The sequence below is a fragment of the Peromyscus maniculatus genome, chromosome 15 (assembly GCF_049852395.1).
Source record: "Peromyscus maniculatus bairdii isolate BWxNUB_F1_BW_parent chromosome 15, HU_Pman_BW_mat_3.1, whole genome shotgun sequence".
NCBI lineage: Eukaryota > Metazoa > Chordata > Mammalia > Rodentia > Cricetidae > Peromyscus > Peromyscus maniculatus.
This window is the reverse complement of record NC_134866.1, coordinates 79,320,260-79,345,289: the sequence shown is the minus strand read 5'-3', so window position 1 is coordinate 79,345,289 and position 25,030 is coordinate 79,320,260. Positions and strand designations below refer to the sequence as shown.

The window sequence follows — 25,030 nt, the reverse complement described above, 5'->3', positions numbered from 1 at the left end:
GATAATACAAAGGTTTAAAGATATTATTCTATATAGAGAATTTTACATTTGAACAAAAAAATCACATTTAAACAAAAGGTAGAAGGAACTTGTAGGGGGAGAGCTAAATTGTTGCAATAAACAAAAGTGAAAATTTTTTTGGTTAAAATTTAAATTTAATCTCATTTCACAGAACAAAGAACATTTAAAATTACCATTATAATGGTTTGATGGTCCGGAGATGCAGCTCATTAGTAGAGGGCATGCTTAACAAAACCCGAGATTCCATCCCCATCATCACCAAGAAAGGAGTTGAGGATGGGCTTGAAAAACTTGTCTGAATCTTAAAAAATATTTAATGCTTATATAACATTGGAGAAGTTCTCATTTTACAAAATGATAACAGGGAAGACTGATATATACCTGTATACTTCCAAAAAAGAAGACAGGAGAAAACAGACTAAGAGTGAGATTGTGCATTAGTAATGATTCAAGGCTGGTGACGCGGCTGAGCTGTAGAGTGCCTGCTATTATGTACGAGGCCCTGCATTCCAGCTCCAGAGTACTGCATAAACTGGGCACCGTGGAGTGGGCCTGTGGTCCTAGCACTTGGGATCACTAGCTACATAGAGACTTATATACACAAGTCCCTGTTTCAAATAAAATATGAAAACAGAAGTCATTAGTTGCATATGTGATTCTTCAATTAAAGCAAAATACTTGAATGTTTGAGGAATTAGGGATTATTACCATTTGATGGCAGTATTACCAAAATTTTATATTAAGGCTTTGGGAATGGATAAAGATAGGTTAGGTAAGTGTAATATACCTATAGTTAAGAAAAAAAGGTAAATAGAACAAAGTCCTTAATTGAGTAAGCTCAAATTCTTTTTAAAAGGAAAGCACACATAACTTTCTTTCTTTTTTTTTTCTTTTTTTTTTTTGGTTTTTAACCATGCTGCCTGCCTCTGTCTCCTGAGCACTGGGATTAAAGGTGTGCACCACCACTGCCTAACGAGAATTTATCTTTTTCTCCTGGGGGTGGGGTGGGGGGTTGGAGGTGGTTGAGACAGGGTTTCTCTGTGTACCCTGGCTGTCCTGGAACTTGCAACGTAGAGCAGGTTAGTCTGGAACTCAGAGACCTGCCTATCTCTGCCTCCAAAGTCCTGAGATTAAAGGTGTACAGCACCACCACCTGGCCTCACACCTCACTTGTAAGGCACAATTAGACATACTTTTCCGTCTTGCAGGTTTCAGTTCCATACACAATGAAATGATGCTACTGATCGCTGGTAGGACCAGGGCTCCTGAAGCAGCTTTGCTGAGATGTCCCTCTCAAGTTTCTGAGAAGGCTGTCTGGAAGCCAGAGTCAGTTGTTGTTAGCAGTCAGTAATGGCAAAGGGAGGTGAAGAATCCTATCAATAAAGGCTTTAAACTCACTGTACTATTACAATTTATTTGTTTTCAGGTATTATGTAGTCCCTGCTGGCCTTTCCCTTAATATCCTGCCTCCACCTCTCATGTGCTGGAATTCCAGGTACAAGCCACCACACCCAGTTCACTGCTCCACTTTCTCTATTAATAATCTCTGCCGTTGGATACTGAATTTTACTTTTATTCTTGATGGTGACTGAATTAAAATATAACTTGTTTAGAAGAAAGATTACTTAGCTACATTAGGAAAAAGCAAATGAAAATAGTGAACTTTCATTTAAAAATAACAATTCAAGTAATCATTTAAAGGATATTTTATAATGAGGAATATAACACCTTTTGTTTTTGTTTTTAAAAGATCACTAAACCTATAAGGGCATGTTTTTGAAACAGAAGAAATATGTACCAACCATTATTTAATACTGAATTTCAGACAGAGGAGAACTTACCTATAAGAAATGTTATTTGCCTGAATTTAGTGCATTTAAGTTTGTCACCCCTTAGGATCAGAAATAGCCCAAGAAAAAGCAAAGGCAGTTTTTAAAAATGACCTTTAACTGAAAATACAAAAATACAGTTTTGTATCTTTTAAAACATGATTTTGTATATTAAATTTCCCCATGTCAAACAGTCTCGTGTTACTGTGAATGTAACAGAACCCATTTTACTTGACAGTGATATTTATGATGCTGACGTCCTCGTAAGGCTTATCTGTTTTGGGATTGACTTTAACATTGGAAATCCTCTGGACAACCTCCATTCCTTTAGTCACACGTCCGAATACGGTATGCTTATTATCAAGCCAGGGCTGTATTGGAGAACAAATGGAAAACTTTGGTAAATTTAACAAATTTATGAAAATTAAGCAAAATTTAAATTTTATATATTTAAAATGAAGTGTAATACTTTTTTAACAATGATACTCAGCTTTTAAAAATTATCCCTAGTTTATATGGAAAAAAAACCCTTCAGTTTTTCCTTGGTGTTCCTGGGCGATTCGGCTGGCCCACTATACCACATAGACAGGTAATAAGGTCCCTTTATAAAATGGCACAGAGCTTAGAGTACTGAGCATAAATGTTATACTGTTGTTAAATATATTGTTTAGGAATTATTGACAAGAAAAAAAATACATGCAATTTTTCTTTTTGTTCAGTTTATAGTTTCTCAAATCAGTAGATGAAATGATACAAAAAATTTAATTAAATATCTTTTTTATGCCAAAGGGAGTTGGAAGGTAGTTGCCAATGGTAAATTACTTTGGATCATCTAAATTAAGACTCCATATGAGATTCCTTTTAGTGAGATGATCCAGAATGGTTTAAGAAGACTACTTTGGCACAATGTGGAAGTTATATGGTGGCTATGTTACTTCAGCTGACCTTTATAGAGTTAAGTACATCTCCCCATGTTTCTTCCTCATTACTCAGAGCTGGGAATACGAACACTGAAAGCACCATGAATGTTACAATGGCCTATGAGCCTGGCAGATACTTACAAATACCTTTCCTTTCCTGTTTGGTATATAATTTTGTTTACAATGTGTATTTTTCCTGCTTTTGGAGAATTGTATACAAACAGCTAGGTAATCTTATACTGAGTTTCATTAAATCTATACTGCATCTGTTAGGTAAGGTACAATATGGCTTAGCAACAGAGAATTCTTGCCTAGAATACCATTTATTATGATTAACAGTCTTTTATCAGAGACAAGAAATTATAAGGAATTTGTTTTAAAATTAGGAATTCATACACTCTTAATTTCTCTAATTAACAGATAAAACTAAGCATGGTACCACACACCTGTAACCCCAGCACTTGACAGACTGAGGCTTGGGCTACATAGATGACCTTGTTTTAAAGAAATAAAATAAAATCCTAGTACCCAGGAGGCAGAGGCAGGTGGATATCCGAGTTCAAGGCCAGCCTGGTCTACAGAGTGAGTTCTAAAACAGCCAGGTTTACACAGAGAAACCCTGTCTCGAAAAACCATAAATACATTAATGAATAAATAGCAATAGAAATTCAAAGGATAAGGAAATTGCTCAAGAGAGGTGAAATAATTTGCTTTAGGTTGCATAAAATTAGTGGGGGCAGAGTGGAGACCTAAAACTCAAGTATCCTGAACTTAGAACAATTCTAAACTAATTTGTTACGTTGTTGAAATTTTCATCTCTAAATTCTGTTTTCTAACTGGACAGATTTAGTAGTACAGAGAACAGGACAATGCAGATCCCCTACTAAGTTCATAAACCATGTTCATAAAACTATCATTTATAGATAACATACTCACCGTCGGTACTACCGTTATGAAAAACTGGGATCCATTAGTATTTGATCCAGCATTGGCCATGCTGAGTGTGTACGGTCTGTCATGTCGTAATGTTGAGTGAAATTCATCTTCAAACTCTCCTCCCCATATGCTTTCTCCTCCCATACCAGTACCTGTTGGATCTCCTGTCTGAATCATGAAGCCCTGTTAACAGAAAGTATAAATATAGTACCTTGTCTTTTTTATATGTAATCTCTGTGTGTGTGACTACAGGTTTGTATCTGTCAAGAGTGCATTGTGCCGGGCGGTAGTGGCGCACGCTTTTAATCCCAGCACACGGGAGGCAGAGCCAGACGGATCTTTGTGAGTTCGAGGCCAGCCTGGGCTACTGAGTGAGTTCCAGGAAAGGCGCAAAGCTACACAGAGACGCTGTCTCGAAAAACCAAAAAAAAAAAAAAAGAGTGCTTTGTATTCAGTGAAATCTTCAACTTCCTTAAATTATATCATGATTAGATGAACCCTATAGTAAGTTTGGATGTTAAATTTCCATCGCTGAATCACTACTTATTCAATGATTAAAATAAAAATGCAAATGTCTTATCATGCATTATCTTTCCTGACAGCCCACAGAAAGTTTTAGGATTTATTTAGGGTCTTGTGTCTTATACAGTCCTCATCTTCTTCCTTTTCCTTTCCTTAAATACACTGGCTTTCCTAGTATGCTGCACAAAATTCTGGGACCAAGCCCCCTCAGGTTCTCAAAGGTTACATGTCATTATAGCTTTCCTATTTTCAGACCTCTGCCTTACCTAGCTACTAGATTAATATATATCCCTTGATGCAGTCTTTTACCCTTTCTTTAGCTGCTGACAAAGTACTAGAGTACTGTTTCTAAAAGGTAGTCCTGCCTTTTCTGGGCCTTGACTAAATATTCATGACCATCCAGTGCTATCTTACCTTGTAGTAAAGTGTATGTGTTCGAGAGGATTTGGAAGACTTAAACTCCTGTTGTACAGAAGCATACTTTTCTTTAAAAATCACATGAAGTTTGTATAACATACCTTAATGATACGGTGAAATGTATGCCCATTGTAATAACCATTTCTGCTGTGAACACAGAAGTTTTCCACCGTCTTGGGACACCTATTTTGTAAAAATAGTAAATTATTCAGAGTATTTTAAGAAAATGTTTTTAACTTTCATTTTCTAATGTTCTCAAGGGTTTCTAAACATGACAGAGGTATCTCCTGACAAATGACAGTGGAAAGGCAGGTAAGTAGTAGTGTTCTTGTATCTTTACATGCTTATCTATACTTGAGTTTGATGATAGTGGTACTTCAAAGGCATTTAGCAGTTTAAAAACCCAAAGATAGCACTTTTAGATATATACATACATGCATGCATGCATGTGCAGATGGTTGTATTTATTTCTGGGAAAAGTAATTTTTCTTTTAAAAAGAATGTTATAGTTCCATGATCTCTTTTAGATCAAGGAAAGCCAGATAAATAATCCCATTATATATGGTATTAATAATCTACTTTACAAATAGTTTAACTGTTCTGACTACTTTTCAACTGTAAAAAGAATTTTAAGTCCTTATGATTTTCATTAGAATTCACTTTTAAAATTATAGTAGGTGACTAACAAATTCCAGAAGAAAAATTATTATCCTTACCTGAAGGATTTGCTTTGGGAGGAGAGTTGTCTATAAAAAAACCCCTCAGACCTAACTGGCTGTGCAGTTTCAGGTAACAGTATATAAGTATATACACTTATATATCTTTCAAGTTTCCTCCAGCTCCCTCCTTTTGGATGGCACTGGAGACTGAACAAGATCTTGTGCATGTTAGGGACTGTCTTGTCACAGACAACACTGTCATAGCAGTGTATTTTGTTCTCATAATAGGCCTGCATTAAAATTGATCTCTTTTTCTAGAAAAACTTACATATCAGAGTGTTAAGGATCGGATATTTTATCCAAACAAATTACTCAAAATCCATTAACGTAATACTTGGTAAGCTACAGTCCAAATATACACATTGACATTGGTATTCGTGTAAGATGAAAATGATACATACTCAACAGGAAAGAGTTTGATGTGAATGTCCCCCATGCTTGTGTGGACAATGGCACTATCTGAAACTCGTTTTGGTCCTTCAGCTTGAGTAGCTGCCATGACTTCTTCTTTAGAAGGCTTCTCATTAAAAACATCTCGGTCAGAATCTGCACTTTTGGTATCTTCTGGTTCTCGTTTGGTAAACTCAATAAAGAAAATTTATTGAATGGTTGAATTAAAAAACTTATCTGGTAAAACTTAATAAAGAAAATTTTACTTTTAAAGCAAAGTAAGAATTCACAACAGACCTGGATTATCCTCAAAACCAGGAGAGTAAAATTGAACCATGGGCTAGAGAGGAGAATGGTAGGATACTGGTGATATGAAGGAGGAAAGGGAAAAATGGGGAAGGGAGCAAGGTCCATACCATAGGAGAGGCAGAAAATAACAAGGATGTCTGAAAAAGCCATAAGGAACTATCTATTTTTTTATTCACCTAAATTTACATATAATACATACAAGAGTATGTATATACATAGCTAGTTTAAATGAAGTTATGCCACTTGGGCTGACAATGCTACTACCCCCAAGAATCGTAGACTAACAAAAAAACTTCAGTACCAGATGTGTAGAACTCCCTTTTGAGTTGTGGTTATTGGAGTCCAAGAAACCACCAAAACAATATAGGCTACAGGCATTGCTGATGGCTGCCAACAAGAGGTTGAAGGTGGGTCCCTATTGCTGAAGGCTGCATGTACTTTGGACAGAAGTGAGGATCTGAGCTGGGTCTGACCTGAAAGCCTCCATCCTAACTGAGTTTTCACAGTATTGGAAAGAGGGAAGCAACCAATAGTTCTACCCAGCCATGACACTTAGGATCTACAACAATAGTATGGGAAGATATCCCTAAGGGTGTAATATTGGCACTCATATCTTGGGGGTAACCAACCGCTGTCTAATTAATTTAGACTTAAGGCCTACTCAACATGAGGGAAATCATATCTGGTACTAGAAACACAACTTCTTGGAGTAGGAGGTCCTGGATCTTACAGAAGAACCATATACCATCACTTCATTAAAATCAGCGTAATTTCTAACTACATTCTGAAGACCTATTCTTACATCCACAGATAAGTATAGGTGTCATTCCTTATCAAAGAAACTTCTCTTTGCAACAGATGGAAACCATTACAGAAAATCACAACTAGTCAAAAGGCAGAGAGCAACTGATCATGTAGTGTCCAGTTTAATGGATGCATCTATAACACAATTCCTGTACCTAAGGCTCAGGAATATCACAGAAGAGGGGGTAGGGGGCAGAAAGATTCTAAGAACCAAAGGACCAGGAAATCTGTAAGACTGTGTTTCCCAGAAATGATAGAGAATCATCACTCATGATCCCCTAACAATATGGCTACTTAAGACCTGAATAAGTACAATACCAATAGACTTGCTAACATGGAATGGTAAAGTCTTTCAGGTCCGCAATCTTAAAGAACTGCAGGCAACTAAGAAATATTGAGAGCAGAAGAAATAGTTTTCCTCAGGGATGAATCCTCTTATTGCTTATCCAATACTAATTAGCTCTAAAATCATATATATGCAAGTAACATTAAAATGACTGAGCAAAATTGTATTTTATATATTTATGCATTTATGTGCATACACACACATCCACCTGTTTCTGCCTGCCTAGTGCTGGGATTAAAGGTGTGTACCACTACTGCCAGTGATTGTAGTTTTAGTATATATCAAGAATTATCTTTGATAATTTTAACCTTATTAGTAGCTAAATTACAGATCAAAAGAAGATCAACTATTTTCATTTAGCATAAATTAAAGAGTTTTTAGCTATGAGTTGGAGGTTGTAAAAAATTTTTCATGCTAAAGAATTTATCTATGTTAGGTTAAAAGCTTGGTTGGGGTAGAGAAACTGCTATTTCATACGTTTGTCAACTGTGTTAGTTTGAATCCATCACAGATGCTTACAATTTGTATAGACATCTGAATGTGTACACCATTTGATTACATTTTGTGTACTTAACAGTGAAGCCACAGTATTCCATATTTATTGTTTTAAATCATCTGGAGGAAGAGAGCAGTGTCATTTGTAGCTAGAGTTTTCCTGCCTTGCCCACAGTCAGGACAAATCTTTGTCACCTGCCAGTCCCACAGCCGCTCAGACCCGACCAAGTAAACACAGAGACTTATATTGCTTACAAACTGTATGGCTGTGGCAGGCTTCTTGCTAACTGTTCTTTTATCTTAAATTAACCTATTTTTATAAATCTGTATCTTGCCACGTGGCTGGTGGCTTACCAGAGTCTTTACATGCTGCTTATCCTGGCGGTGGCTGCAGTGTCCCTCTCCTCAGCCTTCCGCTTCCCAGAATTCTCCTCTCTCCTTGTCCCACCTACTTCCTGCCCGGCAACCTACTTCCTGCCTGGTCACTGGCCATCAGTGTTTTATTTATATAGAGCAATATCCACAGCAGTCATTGATATACCTGTTTTCCCCAACTTACAGATTATTGATTTATACCCCAAAGCATGTTACATATGATGAGGGAAGCACAGGAAGAGCACAAGCAGTGCATATGACTCAGTATTGATGTTAAAAGATTTTCAAGCTGACCCCTGAAGTAGAAGTTGAAAGGAAACGTGTGACTGGAAGAAATAATGGCTAAAATAATTAATGCAAATAGAATAAATTTGATCTGGGCAGTATAATAAATAAAAAAGAAGTCTAGCAGGGCGGTGGTGGTAAACGCCTTTAATCCCAGCACTCGGGAGGCAGAGCCAGGCGGATCTCTGTGAGTTCGAGGCCAGCCTGGGCTACCAAGTGAGATCCAGGAAAGTGCAAAGTTACACAGAGAAACCCTGTCTCAAAAAACCAAAAAGTCTAAAGCCACAAAAGTGATAAAAGTCAGTTATAAACAACAGAGGAGTTATACTTAGATCTTAGGAAGCTGTTTGCAGTGTAAAGGATACCTTGTGCGGTTTCTGTACTTTATTTACACTGTCTGCCTGGATGGTATTACTATTCATAAGTAGCTTCAAAGATTGACTTTAGCCCATTCTTGGTATTCCTCTCCCAGTGCAAGGGAGTGATCGCAGGGCTTTGTGTGTGATCATGTAAATCATCACTGAGTAACAACCCCAACAAGAGGCATTCTCTAGAGCAGGGGAAGATTCTTCAGGAATGTGTCAGCACTTCAATACAGCACTGTTACAGTGAACAAAAAGTCAAGGAAATACATTTAGAGAAAGAAATTGTGCAAGTTCTGGGAAATATATTATGTTCAAGTAAAAAGTTGAAAAACAAAATATTTAAAAACACAGTAAAAACTGTTGTAAACACAATTATGAACATAATTATTAGTTTCATTTTGTCTTAGCACAAAGTGATAGAAGCTAGATGGGAGAAATCTTAAACCAATGGGAAAGAATACAGAGATACTTTAAAAACACTTCCTTGTTTAAAATTCTACAATATTGTTGTAGGCTGGTGTTTCAGTTGTTTAGAAAGTTTGCAAGCATTGCCAACGTGCTCCGAGAAAATAAAACTCCCATCAAGGCTGAAAAAAACTAATGTAATTGCCATCTCCTAGAACATTACATACCATATAAAATCGGTTCTTTTTGAAAGACGTGCAGACTATTGTTGGGTCCGCTTGAACATTCTGAAGAACAGGGTTTTCAGAAGCTTTCATCTCTATAGTAGTTGCAGCTCGGTGCTTTTTGGCTATTCCCTGAAACAAAGCCAGCTGCATCACTCTAATATTTTCTTGCTTCCCTAAGATCCGCACACACCTGGAAAAATAAAATATTTCATGTAATTCAATTGTCAGAATTAGAAATAGGCTGAGAAGACAGCTCAGTGGATAAATTGATTTCCAAGCCTAAGAACTGCAGTTTGGATCCAGGTAGGCCTTCCATAGTCCCAGTGCTTTTGACAGGATCCACAGGACAAATTGGCTAGCTAGACTAGGCAAATCGGTAAGCTCTGCGTTCCCTTAGTAAATCACTTAACATTAACTTCTGACTTCCACCTGCATACAAGTACAGACAGACACACCTGTACAAATACATAGTATGCAAACGTGCAAGGAAAAAAACCCAGAAAGAATTTCAGTTATGAGAGCTTGACATACGAAAGTTAAAAAATGAACTGTCTTGGATCAGAGATTTGGTTCAGTGTCTAATAGCACTTGCTGTCAAGTCTGACAACTTGAGTTCCATCCCCATGATCCACATGTTGGAATGAGTGAACTGTCTCCAGTATGTTGTCTCCTTGACTTTTGCACACACACATGTGGTATGTGCTCCCCACCCCAAGATAAATACATGTAAAAAAAATTTAAATCAACTATCTCTTTTCTATATCCAAATGACTAATGAAAGGTATCTTAAATATCTCTCTACTCTTCTGTCCCCAAAATATTTTAAATGGGTAGGTATTATTAGGTTCAAAAAAAATCCAGTCATCAAGAAAACAAAAAGCAACAGACTGGAAGAAAATATTTGCGAAAGCTATATCTGATTAAAACCTGTTTTATATATATATCACAAAGTATTCTTAAAATTCAACAATAACAGCAACCAGCCAAGTTAAAATTGCTTCAAAGACCTTAGCAAATACCTCACTAAAGAAGACATACAGATGGCAAGTAAGTATATGAAAGATGTTCCACATCAGTCGTCACATGGAAATGCAAACAAGATAATTACAGCACATTAGAACAGCCCAAACCCAGAACACTGATGGATACCAAATGTTTGGAGCAACAAGAATTCTCATTCATTGTTGGTGTGAATGCAAAGGATAGCATTTTGGAAGACAACCTGATGGCTTTTTATAGGAAAAAAAAATACTGTTACAATGTGATCCAGCAATTTTGCTCCTTGGTATTTATCCAAAAGAGTTGAAAACTTACACACGCACCCATAAATGAAGTTTAGAGCAACATTACTTATTATAATACCACAACTTGGAAGCAACAAAGATGTAGTAGCTTGCTGAACAGACAAATTATTTAGTTCTAAAAAATGAGATATAATGCTATTGAATGATGTGAAAGAATTTCAACTGTTATTATTAACCGAAAGAAGCCAACATGAAAGGCTACATGTTGAATGATTAGCATTACATAATCTGAAAGCAGCAAAACCAGGAGAAAAGGAAAACAATAGTAGTAGTAGTGAGCTGGGCATGGTGACTCATGCTTGTAATTAATCCTGGCACTCAGGCTGAGGCAGAAGTGTTGCCTTGAGTTCAAGGTCAACTCTGGCTACTCAATTCCCATTTAAGACCCTGTCTTGAAAAAAGAAAGATTAGTTCTAGTAGTTAGTAGTCATTCCAGAAGTTAGAGTAATAGACTAGTTACAGTAATGGATTAGTTAGTAGTCATTCTAGAAGTTAGATTAATACATAGGTGAAGCAAAGGATTTTAGGGCAGTGAAAACATTCTGATAATATAGTGATGGGCACTTGGCCCTTGACATTTGTCCAAACATAATGTATAATACCAACAGGGAAACAATGTAAACAATGGATAGGTAATAGGTGATATGGTGTATCAATGTATGTTTATCACCTGTACTACTTTGACAGGAGATGTAAGAGGGGTAGAGAATATACCAGAAAACTATACCTTTTCTATTTTGTTGTAAGTCTACAACTGCTTTGAAAATTCTATTCAAGAGAAAACAGACCTCAGGGTGGGAAAAATGGCTTAGTGGGTACAAGGACCTGAGTTCAGATCCCTAGTACTCATAGCCATGGGAGCAAAAATCTGTAACCCTGCTGTGCAGGAGGGAGGGGGCAGAGGCAGAAGCAGTGAGATCTTTGGAGCTCATTGGCTAGCCAGTCTAGCCAAATAGGTGAACATCAGGTACAGGAGGAGACACCGTCTCAAAATAAGTGGAAAGCAATAAAGACAATTGACACTGACCTCTGGTGCGCATGCATATACACACATGCGCGCGCACACACACACACACACACACACACACACACACACACACACACACACACAGAGAGAAATAAAGCAAACCCAAATCACTCATTAATACAATCATCCCTCTGTACTCATAGGTTCTGTATCTTAGACCCAAACTTCAGACTAAAATGTTTTGATGTTTTGTTTTAAATTGTCTATAGTGAGCATGTATACTGTTTTTTCCTTGTCATTATTCTATAAACAATATGGTACAATATGTATTTACATAACATTTATACCAGGAATTATGAATAATCTACATATAATTAAAATATAAGAACATATGCATGTTATATAAGGGGCTACGTGATTGAGTATACTTAAGAGTTATATGAGCGAGAATTGTTGAAACCAAGGTTGGATAAAGCACAGGGACAAATAGCCAAACGAATGGAAACACATGAACTATGAACCAAAGGCTGAGGGGCCCCCAACTGGATCAGGCCCTCTGAATAGGTGAGACAGTTGATTGGCTTGATCTGTTTGGGAGGCATCTAGGCAGTGGTACCAGGTCCTGGGCTCATTGCATGAGTTAGCTGTTTGAAACCTGGGACTTATGCAGGGACGCTTGGCTCAATCTGGGAGGAGGGGACTGGACCTGCCTGGACTGAGTCTATCAGGTCGATCTCAATCCTCAGGGGAGGCCTTGCTCTAGAGGAGGTGGGAATGGGGGTTGGGCTGGGGGGAAGGGGAGGGGGGCAGGAAGGGGGAGAACAAAGGAATCTATGGCTGTTATGTAGAACTGAATAGTATTGTAAAATAAAATAAAAAAAAATAAAATATGTAATCTTAAAAAAAAAAGTTTAGAATCCACAGGGAATCCTGGTACAACCCCATGGATACCAAAGGTTGAGTGCACAGTTATAACCTTTTCCTATTATTCAAATCTTTTACAAGTTTTTAATTATTTTATATTACTAAGAACTACAAGATAAATCTGTTTATATAGGAATGCACAGCACAAGAATTTTCTCAAAATAGTCTCTAAGTTTTTTCTTTACATTCATAGTATCTGATTGTAGACATTCTGTACTAACATCAAATGGGCTATTTGCACAAGAGTTACTGTTGTTTTATGCATTTTAGCTCTGCCTTTATGTCTAGCGCAATGTGATGTTGAATTCTGTGGTTAAAATATTTGACAACATTCAACACAAGCCTGGCTAATTTAAATCAACAAGCATAACACAGACTGAAACCTGTTTAAAAAAAAAATAATAATAACCAAATCGTTGAAACTATGTGTTAGAATTCTGCCCTCCCTCCAGCTGCGTGACCGCACATGCGCAGTTCAGGAGTTAAGCAAAGTGTGCACTGGTGATCATGTATATGAAGTGTGGTTGCACAATCTGCGCCCTAAAGAGCCGTGACTCAGACCTCCCCCTCTCTCTCCTCTCCCTCCCCTCCCATCTTCCCTCTCTCTACACATTCTTTCCTCCCCAGGCCTGGTTCTCGTCTCCCCCTCCCCAATAAAGCTCTAGAACTAATACTGGGTTCTGTTGTGACCGTGCCCATTCCAAGTGGTAACCAGTGCTGCAACCAGCACCACTTATCATTCATTTCACTATGCATATCGTCTTTCTATTTCTTCTACAAATATGAATGGAAACTTTTTACATAAAATTATAAACAACTGAGAGACCATAGGAAAATCCAGTCAAAACAAGTGGTTAAGTTAGGCTTTTGGGACCTCCACTTTCTCTGGAACAAACAAAACTCTCATTGTTTGCCTGATGGAGGAAATGGTCCTATATAACTGCACTTAAAATATATATAAATCATATTAAAGCTTACCGATTTGTTTCTACATTTATAACTTTAATGCCCAGCATTGTTCCATATAGTACGAAGTGTCCAGTTTCATCAAAAACGATATTAATTAATCTTACAGCATCCACCTTCTCCAGCTCACGTTCTACAGCCATTCGTCGGCCAAATTCCATGTCTGGGAGTTGTTGCCTCATCTGCTGCAGTTCAGTAAACATCTAGGAAATAAGCTATGCATTAACAAAGTAACTACCTACATATAGATTCAGACATACATACATAAAGACAGTGAGCACTGAATAGAAACAGAACACATTGAGAATCGAGATTTTTGTATATTCGTACAACTTAGGATGCATTCTAAACGGTATAAACAGGAAATTAAAGAAGACATTGGTGAGTTCAGTCACAAACAGTAGCTCAAGGCCAATATGGTTGTTCTCAGCTGTCTGAAGGCTGAGGCAAGAGCACTGTGAGTTCTAGGCCAGCCTGGACTAGTGAGTGTAAGCACAGCCTGGCCCACAGTATGAAACCCAGTCTCAAACATAACAATAACAAATTTGTATTTCAGGGGTGTGAAGCTTACTTATAGATTAAGTGCTTAAGGTCCTGGATTTGATCCCTGTCACTCTCCCCACCAAATACTATAATAGTAATTTATTTTCTAACTTAAGAAACAAACACACTAAACCAGTTGATTTATATAACTAATGCTTTCTTTACAGAAATAAGCCTGCCCTTTAGAAGCCTCAGAGTAGCACTTTCAATGAAGTACACTGCAAGTCACATAAGTAATTCAAAATTCTTGTATGTACATTACACAAAGTAAAAAGCAGGTGGAATTTATTTTATTCAATCTAATATACACAAGATATTACCATTTCTATAATAGTTTATAAAACAGATAAAACTTTTTTATATTAATGTTTTGGAATCTTATGTGTACAGTACTTTTGGTGTGTCTCCATTTGATCTAGATACATTAAAGAGTCAAGTCACATGGTAGCTGGAACTTAGTCTATACCTGTAGTCCCAGCATTTGGGAAGATGAGGCAGGAGAATGGCCTGGGCTACATAGGAAGTTCTAGGCCAGCATAGATGACAAAGTGAAGCTCCATCCCCTCAATCCCCCAAAACAAACAAAAAAGTGAGTCACATGAATAGTAGCTATTTGTCAAGCAATTCAGCTACACATAACATGTGAAGTCCTGTATAAGGACCATGAAAAGAACATATGGCAAATACTAAATTTTGTTGAATAACTTTTAAAGATTTTTTTATTTGTGTGTATGTGTGTGTCTATGTGAATATACATGTGCATGTGGGTGCCTACGGTGGCCAGAAGAGAATGTAAGATATGGAGCTGGAGTTACAGGTTATTGTGAACTAACATGGGTACTGGCAACTGTAATTTGGGTCCTGTGCAAGAACAGTAAAGCACTCCTGAAAACTTAGCAATTTCTCCAGTTCCCTGTTGAGTAACTCTTACTATCTTGCTATATCAAAATTATGACATCAGAAACTTTCAAGTTATTTTGATAAGAGCAGTTAAGATTAGTATTAGATAAATGTGTTTAGGAAGAAATGGTTTTTATAGGTACCCTTTAGAGTTTGGAAATTTGGTTTCTTTTGATATTTAATCCACAATTTTCAAGATATAGTTTTTAACATGAATACCTAGTGTTAGTACTCCATGAGCCTTATAGAATAGGATATTGTTATTCAGCATCTCAAACAGTAGAATTCAAAGCTAACTGTTTTTTTTTTTTTTTGGTTTTGGTTTTTCAAGACAGGGTTTCTGTTTAGTCCCTGGCTGTCCTGGAACTCACTCACTCCGTAGATCAGGCTGGCCTTGAACTCAAGAGATCCACCTGCCTCTGCCTCCCAAGTACAGGGATTAAAGGCAAATGCCACCACCACCGGGCCAAAGCTAACTTTTTATTGTGTATGATAATAAACTAAACTTATATCATATTTATTTATATATTTGTTTCATGTTTATATTAACTAAAATCTTCTCTTTTTTTTTGACAAAGGAAGAAAAATATACAAAACTACAAAAACAAGAGGTATGTTAGAGTTTGAGGCATGAACCTATGGTCTTCCAGACCAGTTTTCTTGTTTCTGATTACCACTTATTTATATGCTCAAAATTGCCCAGAATGCTGGACTACTTTTCAGTAGTGGGAGGTTCATGATTATTTTTACTGAAGACTCAGCTTTCAAGATATAAGTTCTACAGCTAGTCATCTATTCATATATATGCATTTCATAGATATTTATCCAATTTGGTAAACACCTCTACACAATCATTTTTATAATATTCTGGCATTCAAAGTATGGCCTCTGTGATACACAACTGTATTGACACAGGCAGTGATCCTGCATATTTCAATTAATAAATACTAAAAGATAAAACTTCACATTCAATTTCTGCTAAACTAGGACTAGTTGAATAGGTTTAAGTCACTGAAGTTTTTCCACTCACCCCAGGCAGTCATCTCCCCAACTACAGAAAAAAGCGCCCTTGTGGACTGTGCTATTACTACTTTCCATACACACGTTTATACAAATGTTGATACATGTCTTTCCTGTGACAAACTCTTTTGTCATAGCTTTATTCCTCATCTCTTCTTGTCACTTCAGTCCTATTACCTCAACAAATGCTGAAGAGAATAATAAAGAACTATCACACAATGTAGGGAAGAGCATCAATCCAAGACTAAGGACAAATGAGTAGTATCTTTAATTGTGCTAAGAGAAAATAACCATCAACACATGTCTATATAGAAAAACATCTTTTATGAAATAGCAAACACATAAAACTATGAGAAACGTAAAATCTGATTTAATTGCACTTACACTTAATGATTCATCAAAGACTCTCATGAGTTTTCCAGTTAAAAACCTGAAAATTCTAACTTTTCTATCTGATCCAATGGTTGCTATTTTCTTTCCATCAGGTGAAAAGCATATACTGGTTGGATAAGCCTTACACTTGGCAAATTCATATAAATCTGTGTCAGTTTTATACTCCCAGTTCACATTTTTAGGGAACTTGTATTCATGAGGAGGTCCAGTCCAGTACTCGATCATTCCAGATTTGTCTGAAGATACTACTGCTTTATAAACTGGGTTTAGTCTTATTTGAGTAAGAGGTGATACATGGAGTTTGTCAAAAATATGAAGTGGCTGGTTATCTCCCCGACCATCATAAATGAAAATTTTTCCTGTACTCTTCTCAGAAGCAGCAACTGAAGATATAGCATCTCCTGGGCAATATATCCACTCACATTGTCCAGGAAAATAGCTAAAGCAGTTAAAAATTGAGGAGAAAAAGAAATGTCAATACAACAAGCACTTCTCCCTAGCCCATTACTAAAATCAAACTGTCCTGGCCAACCATTTAGGCAGTCTGAGATTCTTTGTTTAAATGTAGATGATAGGAGGAACTACTTAGATTAGCTACTCAATTTCTTTTTACTCTTTTTTTCTTACAGTGCTAGGAATTAAACCCAGGGCCTTTTGCATATTAAGTGGTCTACCTTTAACTATACCCCAGTCCTTAATTTTCTCTTTAATGTCATCAGTGTAACAATAATAATGTATGATGATACAAAACCAGAAGAGAACTATATACTTATTTCTGTTGGGCAGATAGGGAAACTTAATCCTTAATCCTTGGGCACTGGGTATTTGTAAAACAGTTTATGTATAACTTTTCAATGGGCTTGCATTACATCTACTCGTTTCTTTCTTTTTCTTTTTCTTTTTTTTTTTTTTGGACAGGGTTTCTCTGTGTAACAGTCCTGGCTGTCCTGGAACTCAATTTGTAGACCAGGCTGGCCTCGAACTGACTGAAATCCCCCTGCCTCTGCCTCCCAGGTGCTGGGATTAAAGGTGTGTGCCACCACCACCGGCTAAATCTTTTCTTGAAATATTTATAATAAAAATATTTAGGTTCTGACTATGCTCAAAAGAAACTACTGTCCTATCTTGATATTAAAATTGTATGTAAGCATTGGACATGATATAAAATGGACAATGTGCAAAAGAATCTGATGCATTTAATCTACACACCAAACTGACATATGCTTGTCTCCTGCAAAGCAGTCATTTTGAAAGTTACACTGTTATACCAACCACCATAGTGTTGAGGATAAACACCTTTTTTGAATTCTTCATTTAGAATTTCTATCAGTGCCTAAAATAGACCCTTTTGAGTATTCTCAAAGAGCTACTGTTCAAATATTTGTTATTTTTAAAAATAGCAAATGTCTGGGGAAACAAACGGGGGAATAAAAGAGAAGATCAAATTAGGTAATGGCATTTGTAACCAGAGAGAGAGAGAGAGAGAGAGAGAGAGAGAGAGAGAGAGAGAGAGAAAAGAAACCTAACCATATAAAATAACACTGCTTTTCTTTTGTGGCTCATAAAATCTGATTTCAAAAGAAACTCCAAAATTTAGATTTGGAATTATAGACATAATACAATCCATAGTAGGACCTTTTGGATAGTCTTCAGGAGTCAGTTAAGTTTAAATAAGCTCAGAAGGGTGGGGTCTTAATCTGACAGGCCCATGGCCTTCTCTGAAGAAAATGAGGTATTTTTACCTCCTGGCTTCTTTAAGCAAGGAAAACAGTAAGAAGCCAGGAAGAGAGCCCTGGTAAGAAATGAAACCGCTGGCACTGGACCTTGGGTTTCCAAGACTCTTGAGCTTTGTGTGTGTGTGTGGGGGGGGGGGGGGGGTGTTAAAGCTTGTTGTTTAAAGTTGCCTAACTTAAGGTCTTTTATGTCACTCAAGCAAAGCAAGTCCCCAAACATTCTGATAATGGTATGACTTTTAAGTTGATATTTATTAGATAAGTATGTTTTTAGCATGTTTCTTTAAAAAGTCATGCTTAAAACAAAGCACCAGTCTTAATACTGTGCTATCCAACCACATAACTTGCACATCAGTATCAGTACACTCTGAAGTTTAAAACCACCAGCGAATTCTAAACATCTACAAACCATATAAAAACACAAGCTTGTATCTTCAAAGTAAGTATACTATAGCATGGAAGCTATTCTAACCTTCAGTAGTTAGATATAGTAAGTCCTCATCAATTAAGTGGTATTACTGGATATGGTGAATCTTTGTGATTCGGTTTGAAAATTTGTGTTAGTGAGAAAAACCAGAGTAGAAGCCTCCAAACAATACAAGGATTTCCCCCTAACTTTCCCATGTAAAACCCCAAGTGAGATAATATATTCTGTTCAAAAGTAACTTATGATATGGTGTAGTTTTGTTTACAATTATTTTACTAAGTTAAATGTACATACACACACACATATATAGAAAATATTTATAGAAAACTTACCCAAGCTTCAGCATATTGATCATGTCAAAGTTCACTACATCAAACACCTTCATTGCTTTATCATCACCCACAGAACAGAACAATGCTCCCTCAGAGCTAACTGCAATACTCTCAATTATTCCTATTTAAAAAAAATAAAATTAAAACATTCTAATAAATACAAACAAAATAAATGTGCATGACTCAAAGAAAAATATCACAATATTTTAAAGGAAATTTTAATTAGTACTGTTTAAACAGGAGCTATAAAAAAATATGAAACCCTTACCAAGATGACTACGAAAATGTTTAACAAACTCAATTCCTTCTTCTATTTTTTTCCAAAACTTAACATGTCCATCATGACTGGCAGTGATAATAAAATCTGTCCTGTATATATAAAAAATTTAAAGTTAATTGCCAAAACAGACCTCTGAGTAATTTCAAAGCAAACATTCACTAACAGTAACTGTCTACTTCAATATAGGCTTTTTTTATCTTGGTTTTTTAAAGACAAGTCCTCACTACACGGTCCAAGCTAACTTTATTCTAGTCTTGAATCTGTGGTCCTTCTGCCTCCTCTTCCTCTTAGTGCTGGGCTTACAGGTAGAGCCCACCACGTCTAGTTTAGGTTTGTTGCTTTGACTGTTCTTAAATTCTCCTTTACACAGATCATTGTAGAAATAACAACAACTAATGTAATCCCAAGAGGTGAGTTCATAACTGAATGAGAATTTGACATTAAATAAACAGTTTGCCCTGGTGTTGTAAACATGTAACCCTAGCTACTCAGAAGGCTGAGGCAGGAAGACTGCCTAGGCCATGGAGGGGGGGGGCAAAGCAAGCTTGCACATCTTAACAAGGGGGACCCTGTCTTAAAACAAAAACATATAAACAAAGAAATCTCTGCTGGAATCAGTAGACTTTACTTTCTTACTGCCCTAAAAGCAGTCTTTGAAAGAGAAAATTTTCTAGTTTTCGGAAGATTATAAAGACTCAAACGACTTTCACATATAGAAAAGTCCAACAATTTTTTTTTCATATCGTATTCAGGTATTTTGGTTAATATTCAAAAAGATTTTGATCAGAACATGTTTTTCCTACCACTCATATAAAAACTGTAACCATTTGTTGAGCACAGTGTATATACATTAAGTATTTTACACATGCTACTTAACTTTGACAACTAAATTATTCACACTACACTACATCCATGGTTAATGGCTTAAGATTTACTTAACCACACCCCCCCCACACACACAAACAAAACAAAAACAAAAAACAACAAACCTTGTTGTTAAACTCTACAGCTTTGGGTTAAAAAAAAATCCAATTTAGGAGAAAAGCAGTGCCAGTATCTATCAGTTGCTTTATACATTAACAAGTTTGAACTGTATTTGGTTAGTTAGCCTATCGTTATAATACGAAGAAATGGACATCTGAAATGCAATTGCAATTTGTCTTAAGAAATCAATAGTAGTCGGTTCTTAAGTATTTGATCCAGTTTTGATCACTGTCAGTATCAGCTGAGCCCCGATCACAGCTGATCCAAATCTCTGCACAAGCCTTCTGTTCTCCCTGCATCTATTTTTGTCCTATTTGAAAGCATTCATCCGAGTACAGCCAAGATGCTCCTTTTAAAAATATGAATTTGATATTCCTCTTGCTCACAGGCTCAAAATCCAAGTAAGGAATAGAAATCTGGAGCTGAGCTTATCTTTTTTTTTTCTTTAGCTTCTCTGCCACTTAACCTTTTTACTCACAGTTCTCTCACTTATAACATGAAACTTTTGACTTTTAAAACTGTTCTTAAGATAAATCAGGTAATAAATGAAATACATCACAACACTTTCTAGGCATAGAATGAGTTAAAAATCAGTGGAACATTATTCCTCTCATTATTACTCTGAATCTTCTTGGTCATTCATTTTGAAGGTCTACTGTTAACTCCAGGAGGCCTGAGTTACCATCCTCTTCTCTATAAACACCAAAGAAGCCAAATTATCAATTATTCCTATCTCAATACACCTTCTTCCTTAGGAAAGCTCTGATAATACCAGTTGATCCATTATTGATTGCTATGATCAAATCTATGTTACATATACTAGGATGTTCTATCTGATAGGATGTTCTTTTACGTAAGAAAACATGCAAGGCTTTGCTCAATTACTGTAGAACTTGCCGAATTAAATCTATAAAATCCCCAAATTACTTCCATAAATCCACTCATAATTAAGTTAGATTTTTTTTCTGAGAATATGTAATATGAGCTATTTGAAAGATAGCTCAGTAGTTAAGAGCACTGGCTGCTGTTTCAGAGGACTTGTGTTCAATTCCCAGCAACCATATGATGGTTTACAAAGGTCTGTGCCCTCTTTTAGCTTCTATAGGCACACAAGTTGTGCAGACATATGCAAAACACTCATACACATGAAATAAAATTAAAACATTAAAAAGAGGATGATACACTTACTTGGTGCATACCACATGCGTGATAACATCTCTATGCATGTAACTGCGTTCATACATGGATGCACTGGGGAGATTATCAAGATACACTCTTTCAAACTCTAGAACTGGGGAAGAGGGTAAATATTATATTTAATGAATGAAATTAACATGACTATTTAGAATTTTCTAAATTTTGTATTCTCTTCTAAATTTAATTTTTTCAATCAATATATGGGATAAAAACACAGTATTTGTTATGTCAGTTATAACATTATTTCAGAAGTTACTATGACAGGTTCTCAGGGATTATATACTGTTTCAAAGATTGTATGTCTGTGCCATTGTATGCCATGTGTGTACAGATCCAACGAGGCCAAAAGAGGGTGTTGGATCCATGTGAACTAGAATTACAGGTGGCTTATGAGTTGTCTGAAGTGGGTGCTGGGACTCAAACTTAGGTCTTCTGGAAGAGGAGCAAGAGCTTCTAATGACTGAGCTCTAGCTTCTGTTTCAAAGGTTTTGAAATTGTGACTGGTTCTGGCTTAATATGATGATTCAAAGAGACCTAAAGCTTTATGAAACCATGATAATCTCCATAATGGTAACAGTTATTTATGTTAATTTAACTAAAAAGCTAACAGCTATTTGTAAGATGTATGTTTATTTTTAAGGCAACCAATCCTCTAATAAGTCATTGAAGAACTGAAACATGAAAATGAAATGAAATGCTTAGATGTTTAGAGCTCAGGAAATCCTAGATGAATACATTTCAGGTATTTTTCTAGGTGTACAATAACTGGAAAAATGGAAAATTGAGGAATGTTTAAAAAAAAATCTTAATTTTATTATGAGCCAGGACCAATTTTACTAGTAAAATCAGTTTTAAAAAAGGTAGTTTCCAAATAAGATAATCAAAATGCCTACATAAAGTTGGTAAATTGAACATGACAAACTGTTAGATTCTTTTTTTTTTTGAATACATTTTATTTTTACTTTTTTGCCTGCAAGTATGTATGCAGTAATCAGATCCCCTGGAACAGGAGTTACAGACAGCTATGAGCTGTCATGTGGGTGCTGGGCATTGAACCCAGGTCCTCTGGAAGAGGAGCCAGTGCTCTTAACCACTGAGCTATTGCTCCAGCCCCCCAAACTGTTAGATTCTTGTACTGCTATATAGCACACTCAAAATTATGTCTGGCAAACTATTTCCATTAACTTTTTGAGTAACAGAATCCCCATTTTTTTTTATGTCTGCCTACTAACATTTGGTTAAATGGCCTTTCTCACATTCCTCTGCAGTGACTGTATGTACTACATAAAAGGATAAGGTACAAGTGTTTTGTGATAATAAGAAAATAATCTTAAAAAGCTTTCCTTTCTTCCCTAGCTTGGCGCTAGATTATTAATGCTGTAATTCTAAGAACTGAGGACAATGAAAATGAGGACCATATACTTTTTATGTTGGGGCAAAAGGTGCCCAGGAACTTCTGGAGCTTCTACACCAATCCTGGGCTGCTTACTTTGGCACTTATTTACATAAAAGTAGTATTCCATTTATCTTTTAATACCATTGTTAGAGTTTGCTGCAACAAATTTTAACTAATCTGTTCTACATAGCTTTTATTGTTCGTTAATTCCTCTGAATATGTTCAAGGGAACTTGGACATAAAAAAGAGAAATAAATAATTATTTTTCATAAGAAATCATTTACCTTAAGATGAGCGAGATGGCTCACAGAGTAAAGGTGTGGCCCAAGTTTGGTAACCCGAGTTCAATCCTTGGAACCCACACAAAGGTAGACAAAGAGAACCAACTCCACAAAGTTGTCCTGTGGCCTCCACTATGGCATGTGTGTTCCCACCTCTCTGATGCCACCAACACACACAATAATAATAAATAAAAATTTAAATATAGCTTAATTTGGGGCCAGAGAGAAGGCTCAGCAGTTAAGAGTTCTGACTACTCTTCCATCTGTAACTCCAGTTCCAGGATATCTGATGCCCTCTTCTGGACACCAGACACCTGCATGGTATATATGCAGGCAAAACATTCATGCATATAAAATAATAAAAAGGAATGTTTTTAAGAAATAGCTTTATTTAATATAGTGTCATATAACTGTATATCATTGTGAAAGCATACAGAAAAAGTCCAATCTTAGCTCCATTTCTACAAGTTTAGAATTATTAAACATTTGTCATTTTAGATAATGTTTTACATATTTTTATAACAATTCTTTTGTTTGTAGTTTCAAAGGGGTTTTTTGTTTTGTTTTTTTCAAACTCATACACTTCTGGCTGGCTTAAAAGAAGCATTTGGCTAAGGGTAAAGATTTTTCTGTTGAAACGGTATTGTTTATAGAACGCTTGTTTCCTATGCCAGCATTTCAGCGTTTGGTTTTTTTTCTTTCTTCTTTTTTTCCCTGCCTAGTTATCCCTATTTCTTCCCTTTAAGTGGTATATGTAGCAATATTTAAGTGAAACAATAACAGCAAAAACGTAATACTCATTACATTTTTATGCAAAGCACTGAACCGAGGGTTGGAGCAAAAAGTGCATGATACATGTCCTTACATGTTTAGTAATGTTCAGAAAGTCACATGAATAAACATACAACCAGAAAAGGTTCTAACTGCAGTGAAGGCAAAAGTTGCTGTGGAGAACACTTAATAGGAGGGGGAAAAGGAACTAAAAAGGTGTCCTTATATAAAATCCCACAACAACTACACCGAAAACCTAGAAGGCTATCTGCTAAAAAGTTAGTCTCTCTCTCTCTCTCTCTCTCTCTCTCTCTCTCTCTCTCTCTCTCTCTCTCCTCTCTCTCACACACACACACACACACACACACACACACACACACGAACACATTTAGGACTATTTTGTCTCGAATATGGCTTCAAATCCAGGAAACTTAAGCAACTTCCCCTAGGTTTGAAAATTCATTAGTAGACGAGTCAGGGTTGAGAATTTAAGTCGATGATTCTGAGAAGCGGTACTCCTTCCCACACCTGTTAATCAAAATTAGGAATTCCAACTTTACATGACAGCTGTGAGGTCGATAAAAGCACCACACACACACACACACACACACACACACACACACACACACACACACACACAAAGCACCACACACACACACACACACACACACACACACACACACACACACACACACAAATACAGACAAGTTCTATCGTAGCATCTATGCTAACTAGTCAGGGATCGACAGGGTCACGTATTTTGAAAAATAAGCTACACTAAGACCAGTTCACGATCTGGGGAGGAGATGAAGTAAAGACCGTCCGCCTAAGCGCACAAACCCACGATCTCACTCCCGCGGGCGGGCGTGCGTGAAATCAACCCTCGCACGCCGCTCTAATGCAGCCTTGCACTTGCTCTCGGGCGGGCTCTCCGCAGCAGCTACCTTTCCTCTTCTTGGCCAGGGTGGCCTCCACCGGTAACGGCCCCACCCAGCGTTCTTCGTTCTCCTCCTCGTTTCCTTTGCTCCCCGCCACCGCCATGGCCAGTTCTCGCTGGCTGGGTTCCGTTTTCTCTCGTTCCTCTGGGTCCCGGCGCCTCCTTCTTCTCAGCTGAGAATCGTTACCGCTCTCTGCCGCCATGTTGCCGGGGGCGTCAGAAGAGGCGCGACCACCGACGGAGCTCGTACTTCCGGAGCGGCGGCGGCGCAGCCTTTCCGTCACGGCCGAGGGCGCTTCCTGATTGGCTG

At 37.0% G+C, this 25,030-nt stretch overlaps 1 protein-coding gene across 3 annotated transcripts; it reads right to left on the bottom strand.

Moving 5' to 3' along the window:
• Positions 1-133: 133 nt before the first annotated feature.
• Ppwd1 (peptidylprolyl isomerase domain and WD repeat containing 1) lies at positions 134-24,978 on the bottom strand. 3 transcript variants are annotated; one of them, XM_006982746.4, is made up of 11 exons: positions 24,728-24,978; positions 21,327-21,429; positions 19,143-19,243; positions 18,875-18,995; positions 16,374-16,821; positions 13,539-13,729; positions 9,366-9,555; positions 5,766-5,947; positions 4,747-4,828; positions 3,707-3,889; positions 134-2,221 (listed from the first exon to the last, which is right to left on the bottom strand). In XM_006982746.4, the coding sequence occupies exons 1-11, from the start codon at positions 24,921-24,923 to the stop codon at positions 2,078-2,080; spliced, it is 1,941 nt and encodes a 646-aa protein (XP_006982808.1). In that variant the 5' UTR covers positions 24,924-24,978; the 3' UTR covers positions 134-2,077. The 3 variants fall into 3 exon arrangements, with proteins under 3 accessions (XP_006982808.1, XP_076408258.1, XP_076408259.1); XM_076552143.1 differs by lacking the exon at positions 19,143-19,243 and having other exon boundaries at positions 24,728-24,870; XM_076552144.1 differs by lacking the exon at positions 21,327-21,429 and having other exon boundaries at positions 24,728-24,855.
• Positions 24,979-25,030: the final 52 nt, after the last annotated feature.

Bases quoted from the DNA above. Each gene is read 5' to 3' on its own strand.
- Ppwd1 (XM_006982746.4), bottom strand. From the start codon at position 24,923: ATGGCGGCAGAGAGCGGTAACGATTCTCAGCTGAGAAGAAGGAGGCGC. The intron at 16,822-18,874 runs GTAAGTTTTCTA...TAACTGCTTTAG, and splicing joins ATCAATATGCTGAAGCTTGG to CTATTTTCCTGGACAATGTG. The intron at 3,890-4,746 runs GTATGTTATACA...TTCTGTTAACAG, and splicing joins CATTTCACCGTATCATTAAG to GGCTTCATGATTCAGACAGG.